The 10,238-nt window shown below is 41.4% G+C and overlaps 1 protein-coding gene across 1 annotated transcript in view; it reads left to right on the top strand.

Moving 5' to 3' along the window:
• The window catches only part of pdgfd (platelet derived growth factor d), a 43,963-nt gene extending 36,717 nt beyond the window's left edge, over positions 1-7,246 (top strand). Inside the window, exons 6-7 of the mRNA XM_079224618.1 lie at positions 4,563-4,780; positions 6,696-7,246. Of these exons, the coding sequence (XP_079080744.1) occupies positions 4,563-4,780; positions 6,696-6,830 (353 nt within the window). The 3' untranslated portion in view covers positions 6,831-7,246. The remainder of the gene's footprint in view (positions 1-4,562; positions 4,781-6,695) is intronic.
• Positions 7,247-10,238: the final 2,992 nt, after the last annotated feature.

Below are 10,238 nucleotides of genomic sequence, written 5' to 3' on the forward strand. Positions count from 1 at the left end.
ACTCATTCCCTTTAAAGAGACACAGGCTCGACCCTGCAAGCATATACAGTACACACGCCTACACACTCCCACATGACCTTTGCCTCCATCTTCACTTGTACGGCATCACTGAAACATTAGCAGGTAACTCACTGTGCTTTTGTACCAGCACCTTGTTTAACAAATATTACAAATGTTAGACACCTGTCTCGAGCCTTGATGTTTAGTTTAGTTTAGTTTATTTACTGGATCCCCATTAGCTGACGCCTTAGCGGCCGCTAATCTTCCTGGGGTCCACAGAAAGGACAAAATACGTACAAAAACGTGTAAAAACATAACGTGAAACAAACAGTTAAAAATAATACAAACAGAATAAAGATTAAAAATAGTATAGTCAGATACCTAGTGCTGTTAAGGGCTATTATGTATATTATGCAGTTCAACCATAATTTATACAAGAAAAATCTGATGGCTAAAAAGCAAAGGAAAATGTCAATGTCCTCGCAATTCTGTCATTAACTGTGAAATCATCACTTGTTGCTCTTTAGTAAAATCACAAAAGAAGATATGATGGGTTCTCTGTCACCTGTAACTTTCACAACAAAAGTAAAAGTATATTTAGTGTATGTTTAGCAGAATGTGCTGTAGTCCGAGATGATGAGATTAATTTTTACACCATACATCATAATAAGGCAGTTGTTATTGTGGTCAAAAGAAACATGATATTTCATCAGTTTCAAACCATGTTCTACAGCAGAGTTTCTTTATTTTCAGAATATAGTAGCAAATGATCACTATTATTATGCAAATTTGCACATTGGTTTCAACCCAATTGTTATGTCTCCACTTATCTCCAAAATACACACCAATAAATTACGCTGATTTTGTTTAAATGTGACACAGACGCACTATTTGAATCAGTTGTCCACATTTAACCTGTTAATACTCACACAAATGCAGACGTAGTCCAACTTTCACTTTGCCGTCTGTATAGTGGATGTGCACACAGCAACTGGCTCTAAAACAGAATGCTTTTGGGATTTCAGAGGAACACAACACCTCTTATGCCGTGTTCACACCGGACGCGACGCGAATTTGCGGCGCCGCGTCCACCGCGGAAGTTTACTCTCGCGAGTAGAAAGAGGGTGTTCACACCAAACGCGAATTCGCGGCGCGACCAAAGGGGCGTGGCTTAGCTGTGTTGCTTGCCTCTGTGAGAGACAAGCGACGAAGCTTTCATTTCCGCTATCGACCATGGAATAAATAACCACTAGTTCTGCTATATATTTGTTGTGGAAGTCCCAAACATGTCGGAACATGAAACGCCCTCGTATTTGGGTTCATAACATCATCCGTTGCCGCACACAGCTCGGTGAATTTCACCGACTCCTCCAGGAACTGCGTCTCGCGTATCTCCGTAAAACGATATCGATTATGCCATCCACCATGGAAATAACCACCAGTTCTGCTTTATACTTTTTGTGTAAACTCCACATATGTCGGAGCATCAAACTCCATGGTGTCTAGGTTCACACTATTATCCGTAGTCCCACAACAGCGTCTCAATGAAGCCGCTGTCAGCGCTGGTTCAGGGGGAGCAGCAGCAGTTTCATTCAGAAACGGGGAGACGGCGGTGGTGACGGGCGGAGCTTCTCAACGCTGATTCTCAACGCTGATTGGCTGCCGCAACTTTGCGTCACGCGATTTCTCCGCCAGAGTTGGGAGAATTCAACTCACGCGAATTCGCGCCGCGTCCTTCGCTTTGTTCGCCCCAGGTCAAACGTTCTGTTCGCGCCGCCTCCAACGCGTCTATCTCGCCGCAAATTCGCGCCGCAGCGCGTCTGTGGATTGACTTAACATGTAAACTGGTCGCGCCGCAAATTTGCGTCGCGTCCGCTGTGAACACGGCATAACACATAAGCATGGACATACAGTACAATTTACTTTCTATGTGGCTATTGTATGTATTTTTTTATTTTTTTGCAATGCAAGTGAAAAAGGCCCAAAATAAAACGCATGCTGTAAACATGATTGTTGTTCGTTGGGCTTCCCACATGTTTTGTGTCTGAATAGAAACCCCTAAAGCAAAAATTGATTGTTTGTGTACAATTGCTTATAGATTATCAATGCCCTTGGGGTTCCCTGGATCCCAGTGTTTTGGTGTATCTCACTCATTCACTCACACCAAGCACATTTTTTATTGTTATACTAATAAGAAGGACACGCAATTTCTAGGCAGTTTCTCTTTTATGACTGACCTCTAGGGATGGGTATCGGGTTTTTATTCGATACCAGTGCTAAAACGATACTTTTAAAACGATACCGTTTAACAATATATTAACCGTTTGAAGTACACTATGAATATAAATACATACAAAACACTTGACTTCAAACTACAACTTCAAACTTTTTAACTCCACTGTTGGATTCTACAAACTCTGATGCTTTACTGGACTACACATCATCATTAACATCAACTGGGAGAGCTTTTCTGAACCAGACGGAGCTGCTCTTGAATTCGGCAAACACCAACTGAACCGAGGAACAAACACGTCTCCTAATAACCTCACTTTGTGTCGCGGCTTGGAGCGTTTCTCAGCCGGTGTTCTTACCGGTCAGCTGCGGTTTCTCCGCTCTGACGTTGACTTTCATAAGCAAAACAGACGTCAATGAGGTTTGGTGGAGAAAACAGAGCGTTTCTCTCTCGGAGTTTGGCTCTTCTTCTTTACACGCAGTTGTTTTATTGCATTTGCTGCACGTCGAGTTGTTTCGAATCTTATTTTGCAAAATACAACCACACCTTTGACCGTTTACCTTTTTGGCTTTTCTCTGTTAAAAGGTTGATGGCTAACTTGCTACTGTAGCTATACAACTTGCTGCCAGGACGGACTTATCAGAGTAATGTAAAAAAAAGTATTTAAATTGGCTCAGGCACCAAAAGGAAGCACCAAAATCTGCATTGCGTTTTGGTCCGGTAGGTACCGGTCGTATACCCAACCCTACTGACCTCTGTTGTTGCATTGTTGCAGCAACAATTTGCATCGCAAATCATTGATCATGAAAAGTTATTTATTCTTGTATTGTTATTGTTATTGGTTATAAAAGCCCATTGCACTATGAAGTGAAAAGAATATAGTAATGACCTAAGAACCTTTAATTAATCTTTCCTGCAAATAGACTTGTTTCAAGAACATTGCATTTATTTCAAGCCTCTATTTGGCTCTACGTCCTTTAAAGGTTAAAAAAGAATTTAAAAACAACCCCACTCTGGACTGACTGTAGAAATGTCCCTCATATCCAAAACCATGCTTCTTTTTTCTTTCAGTCTGATAATACTAGCGGTGGAAGGTCTCTTCACTGCTTGCTCTGTCATCTTCATTCTCCGTTGGGAGCAGAGCAAGCAGCAGAGGGTGTACAAGACTTTGGTACGGTCAGCGTACAAGTCATACACTAACTCTGACAGCTTCCGAATGGAGAACAGCGCCATGATTGCAGAACAAAAGCAATTGGTGAAGCTGCCCCTTTAACCGTAGTTTTGTGGGGACGAAGTGCAGTAGGCAGATGGCACTGAATGGCTTCAGACTGGTGAATAGTATCCAGCATGAACAGGCTCAGTCCACCATCACTGCCTAAAGGGCAACCCCTGTGCATTACTCTGCTTTATCAGTTTAGAGCTGTTGGCCTCTTTCTGTTAGACAGAGGACCGTCACATTCCACTATCAAGCTGAACACATCAGCAATTTCTTCTTGTTATGTTGCTTCTGCTGAGAGGTTGTTCAGTCACCCTCCCTGAGAGGGGTTTCTTCAGGTAGTGAAGCGCCAGACTGTGTCCATGTTGAACATGGGAGTTGGTGCCTCCCACGGTGCTCAGGGCACTTCTGAACCAGAAGGGCCCATTAACCCTCTGAAAGCAGTTTCGGGGCGCTACGCTCCTGTCATATTGTATTCACTCTGGCCTTGTTTTCACTGCAATACATAATAAGTCCTGTATCTCTGAGAAAAAAACATCAAAGTAGAGAGAAGAAACTCATCAAGTTAAGGCACGTTTGTCCCATAATCCCTTTGGTTCTCTTGAAATTAGTTTTGAACCATTGCAGGAGGCCAATGAACAAAGGTCCTGTGTGAGAGGTGAATTTCTCCAAAGTGATGACATGAAGAAAGAGTGTGGTCGATGCATTCAATCTACAATCAATTAATAATGGCCCTTGCTTCCTCTTCTGGCCCGTGTTCCATCTTTCTGCATCTCGGCTTATACATTCTTCCCATCTGTTCCTCTACAGTCAAGTGTTGTTGAATTGGACTCATATTGAATGGTCCCTCTACGCCTCCAACCATTCAATCAATATTGAGCATATTTTTAGTGTGAATAACAGCTCCTTTGCTTCGCCCCCGTTTCATTCTTCCGTCATTGTCACCGAAATGACTCACATTTTATTCATGGTGATACGAAGCAATAGACGCGCAATAAGAAATCTGAAAAAGTATCTCTCTCATCCAAAACCACCACAGCAAACAGGAAACAAAAATCCAACAACAAATTAACTAAAGCGTTATCTTCTGTCTTTTTCTCACTCACTTTCCAGTTGATCTGAACCGTCTCTACGATGACGTCAAGCGGTACAGCTGTACGCCTCGCAACTACTCCGTGAACCTGCGCGAGGAGCTGAAGGTCACCAACGCCGTCTTCTTCCCACGATGTCTGCTAGTTAAAAAATGTGGAGGCAACTGTGGCTGCGGAACCGAGAACTGGAACAACGGCTGCACCTGTGAGGCCTCCAAGAAGGCACTCAAACTACACGAGGTAGGTTGGATGAAAAATTATGAAAATTGTGAGCACAGTAGTAGAGGACCTCCAACTGTGCCGAAGTGTAGTTAACAATTGCCAGACGGCTAATTCCTATTTGCCTACAGTCACTATGTAAATCATTTGTAGGTATTCATACATGGAGGTTTAGGTAGACTGATGATTATTGTGTTTTTAGTCTCATCTTTTTTCTTCTTCTTGTCCTGCACCATCAAAATGAACCTCTTGTGTAGATTAATCTGACATGTAAATAATCTCAGTATATTCAGTTTTATACTTATTTTATTTCCATGGGTATTAGAGTGATAAATAAAATGACAAACGTTAGTGCTTTTAAGACAGCAAAATGGCGTGCATTTAATACCTCTGCATGCTGTATGCTTGTGCATGCGGGGACCTTTCACTTAACTTTGACAGCATTCAATTTAGACTTGGGTTTATTTAAACATGAGACTGACATGTCCAATTTTAGGACATTTTAGGTGCTTGGCTGAAAGGGGAGTGAGTAAATGAGTGAGTGAGAAGGGATATTGGGCTCTGCAGAGGCCGGCGCTGCATCAACAATGAAGCAGCAATGCAATGCATCATCAGACTCACAATTTCTCCCCGTTCCTCGCCTCCATCTTTGCCTCCATCCTTTGCCTCTCTCTAATCTCTCCATATCTGTCTCGGTGCATTGTTTGCATTCCATCACTCTCTCTGGGCTTGCATCATCCTTTCATTCTTCCCAATTCCCATTTTCAATTTATCCCTTTGCAATGCACCATTCTTGTTCTTTAAGCCTGTCATTCATTATTTTCTCTCTCTTCCCTCCATCTCTTTGTGTCTTTGTTCTTGTATAGCTTCATTATTGAAACATGGTCCATAGGGCTCTGTCTCTGTCTCTCTCTCGGCTTTCAAAAGTCATACAATAGAAATTGGGACAAAAGTAGGATTTGGGTTGTAATTGTGCGATGTGTATGTGTAAGCATTAAATAGGCGTGTGTCTTTCTTTATATACAGAGCATATGGTTTTGTGTTTTTGTATTTCTGAGAGCTTTCCATCCTCCTCTCCTCTCAAGCAGTCCGAGACCTCGAACTGCCTCCATCTCTGACTTAACTTCGACAGAAACACATTATTACTCACACTATTGTTTCAGCGCCTGAAAGTCCTGACATAAATCATGGGCAGCCTTGCTTTCACTGAGTTTTGGAGAACAAATTGACTGCATCAGTTGTAGAACAATGTGTACTCCCACTCTATTTTCACATTGGTAAAATCACCTGCAAAACAATTGGCCAACTGCAACAGCATCAGTGATCGTGAAACACTGACTAATTATATGAAATACATTTTATTCCACTTTTATAGACTCAGTGGACACTGGGCCTTGTAATCTCTTTTTTGCCTCCACATAAATAATAGCCTAACTTTCGTTTAAAACCATAATATACTAACTTTATATCAATCTATATGTGTACACTGTACTGATATTTGGGACAGTATGTTATCTAAGATACTGTATCTAGTTAGTTTTTTTTGCACAGTCAGCAGTGAATCAATTGGCAACATGCCCTGGATGCTTCACTATTGGGAAGAGCTCCAGTTATTTCTGAAAACAAATAAGAGTGAATGAATGTTAAAATAATAGAGGAAGTCCAGTTTGATTAACGAGATAAACAGTGGTCCTGTGATTGTTGTCTCAGGGCCCCCAGAGTTTTACAGTACACCAATGCATTCTTAGGAACTTTTGATTTTTATCGAATGTATATTTACATCAGCGTCTCATTATTTTCTCAGCACTTCTCATGTCTGTCAAATTTGGATTTATTGGAAAGCATCAACTACAATGAGTTGATCAAGTATTTTCAACCGCGACCAACAATCCATGCATTTTCTCACCATCTCTCTCCTCCATGCTGACTCCTCTAGGTGCTGAAGTACACCCCAGATGTCAGTCTGTATCAGCGCCATCAGAGGCCGCGGGTGCGCTGGATCATAGATGAGATCTTCCTCACACACCATGAAAAGTGCGAGTGTGCGTGTCCCTCCCAGCCCCCTCGTTGACGCATCCAAACTGGCACATGCATCTGGAATTGTTGGACAATTTCTTCTTTTATCTATTTTGCAACTGACTTCATATAATTACAGCAACGCAGACACACGCAGAAATTGGACTGTAAAAACCGCTGCTTGCATTATACACATGACATTTGTTCTTGCAATAAACCTTCATCTATACACAGGCCAAACTTGTAAATGCATACATATTTCCAGCCAACATGTTTGCTATGTAACAACGTTTCTTCATGTTTCAAGCGAGGTTTTCTCCTCCAATAACCAAAAACTGAAGATATTTTGGACAAAAAAATGAATAAAAAATACAATTCCACACTAGGAAAAACTTACATCAATATTGTACACAAATATTTATATGTTCAGATTTAAATGCAACTTGATTGAATTCAAATTGAATTGACTCCAACCCCTGTATTATTGTATTCCTATCTCACGTGTATGTAGTTGCGTTCCTTTATATTACAAAAACAGTGTTTGTAGGAATTTACGGCACTTATTGTGCCAGGAGCATGCTGAGATGAGTGAGCGTGAGACAGAAGGAGGGACGAAGAAGGGTTGGACAAAGTGTAAACTAAAATAACACTTTATCTTGATGTGAGTTAACCACAACCCTACAGATCTGAATTGCACACTAAAATAATAATATGTATTCCCGCTTCCGTCTGTCCTTCCATCCATACACTTCCCACTCATTGTCTTACTTTGTCACTTACTCCGTCTCTCTTTTTCGAAAGCACACACACACGCACAAGCACACACACGCACACACAGACACACACACTTTCTCACCCTTCATCACTCACTCTCTTAACACATCAAAGGAGATGTCAGATTGGGAAGCTGTGCTCTGCCCAGTTTTCTGAGCATACTTGGCCTTCCAACTGCTAACTGGAATTCTGCTAACACGGATACAACTGTGAGCCTCAGACCCTCAACACATGCCGTAAGAGGAGAGAGAGATTTTAAAGGAGAGGCGGGTGACAAAAAAGGGACAATCAAGCTGCTTATTCGTAGATTGCCACCACTTCTGGATGAGAGATGAGCCACTTTCAAGAACCAACATAAAAGATTGGAACTACTTCAGCGGTTCCAATCAGCATGTTCATATATTCAGCTCACCTGATTTCTTTCTTCTTTTTTTTTGTCAAGCTGCTTTTTTCCTCATGAAGATGCTCAAATGTATCACAATCTGACCCACTGCTTTGCAAGTCTGCAGTGGTACCACAGTGGAAAAAAGATCTGTGGGAATTAGAGTAATGTTCTAGGTCTCTGCTGAAAATACAACTGATACTTAAGTGTGTGTGTGTGTGTGTGTGTGTGTCTGCCAGTAACAGCTCAGGAAGAGGTCCTTTTGTTTAAGGGGTGGAGGGTTACCAACAGTCTGTGAGAGCTGGCAGCGGATACAAGCATGGGAATGGTCGGCATGTGACTGTGCGTGCGTGCGTGTGTGTGTGTTTAGGTAGCGAGAGTATCAAAGCAATAGAGCAAAAATCCAAAGAAACTGCTTATCTTTTCCAAATAGCTCTGAGAAATACAAGCAAACTCAGTCATCTCTCCATCATCACCTCCCATGTGTCACATGATCAGGCCCGCTTACAGGCCAGATTTAACTGGAATAAAAAAATAATAACCGGACACTGAGACAATTCCTCGGTTACAGTGAAACACGATCAGCTGTGTGCAGGCAGCGCTTTTATGTCACAGGTGCTTTTTGGCAAATGGTGGATACAAAACACTGTGTGAGGTTGTGTGGTATTCACATTACAAGTGATTTACTCCAGACACACACAACCGCACACAGATGTTTTTAGCTGTAGCTCACCTTAGAAACACACACTTTGCTGTCTTTGGTTCTCTTGCAAAAGTTGCTATTAATTCAAGTGTACTGCATTTTGAAACACAAAGGTAAACTCAAAGCTACATTTTACAAGATGCTTTGTATGAAATCTGCTCCAAAGTCGTGCAGTTTAATGTGTGTGCGTGTGTGTGTCTGTGTGTGCATCCTGTGTCTGCCAGTTTGCTGCCGTTATCAGCACATTCCATTGTTGCGTGCTCCAAAGTGACATTCCTGATTTTGCTCATAACTGGTTTGTTTTCTCTTCCAGTTCTTTACATCAAAGCCACATGTATTTCAAGTTCAGACATTTAAGCTTGGTTGTGTAATTGATTTGGTTTATTTACACTAACTAAGAGCGTCAAAACTACACATTCAAAAAAATATTCATGATGAAACTGTATGCTTTACTTCAATAATTTATTGTGTGTTTCTCTATTGTTTGAATAAAATATCAGCCGGTTGGTCATGATATATAAAGTGTGTCTAGCATTACTACCTCCAGTGCTTTGACTTTTTTCCTCACCAAAAACTGCTTTGATCAGATGTTTTATATAATATGGGACAGTTGTTTGTTTCATCATGTGTAGAGAGTAAAAAGAAACAGGTCAAGTTTCGGTGGATACGTCACACTGGAAAGAGAGATGGACGGAGAAAGTGGGACAGAAGTAACTGGGTATGAACACAAGCACAGAAAGCAAGAAGAAGAAAGAGTTTGAACAATGAGGTTGTTGCGTTGCTTTGCACTCTGATCAGTGGTAGGTTAAGGAGAGGACATACAAGTGTGCCAGTCAAATGTCTCCCAATTACTCTGATTCTTTGAGTCAGCAGCTATCCAGCCACATGTGAAAGGTTAAGTTACGCAATAATCAGGCTAAATTGTCACTTTACTTTTTATTGTAAAATGTTGCACTCATGTCATATTAGACGGATCGTGGAGATTAGAAACGTGCCATGTTGAGTACTTGCAAGCATCAACATGACAACTGAACATGGTTGTATGATTGCAGAACGTGTTGTGCGAGAATGAAGAAGACTGAAACCGTTGAGTCGTGCTATGGGAGGCTCTACTCCTGCACAGCTAAATGCTAACGCCAGCATGCTAATAAGCTTACAATGTTAAGGATCAGGATCTTAGCTTATTGTGCTACATGTCACACTGAATACAAAGCACAGCTGCAGGAATTTGGTCAAAAACCAAAGTAAAAGGCCAAATAGAAACTTTGACCTGATAGTTCTACGTGAAAATGTAAGGGAGCACCAAAGTGTATCTATCTAACGGGCAACATGGATATTTAGAGAAAATGCCATGGCAATCCACCGAGTAGTTCTCCAGACGTTTCATTAAAAGAAAACATATACATCCACCAGATAGAAGTCAGGAGAACACCAAAGTCAGGAAGCTTTATCATTTGTTTCCATATTATTAAGCGCCAAGTTGGATATATCAAGACATTCAAAACAGTTTGAGTTCTCCCATCCTGCAGTAATAACAACACGAGTGTTGAATGCCCGAACGATGACGGTTCTATAAACTACTCTGTGTGGGTAAACCACAGAAA

The sequence above is a fragment of the Taurulus bubalis genome (assembly GCF_910589615.1).
Source record: "Taurulus bubalis genome assembly, chromosome: 10".
Lineage (NCBI taxonomy): Eukaryota > Metazoa > Chordata > Actinopteri > Perciformes > Cottidae > Taurulus > Taurulus bubalis.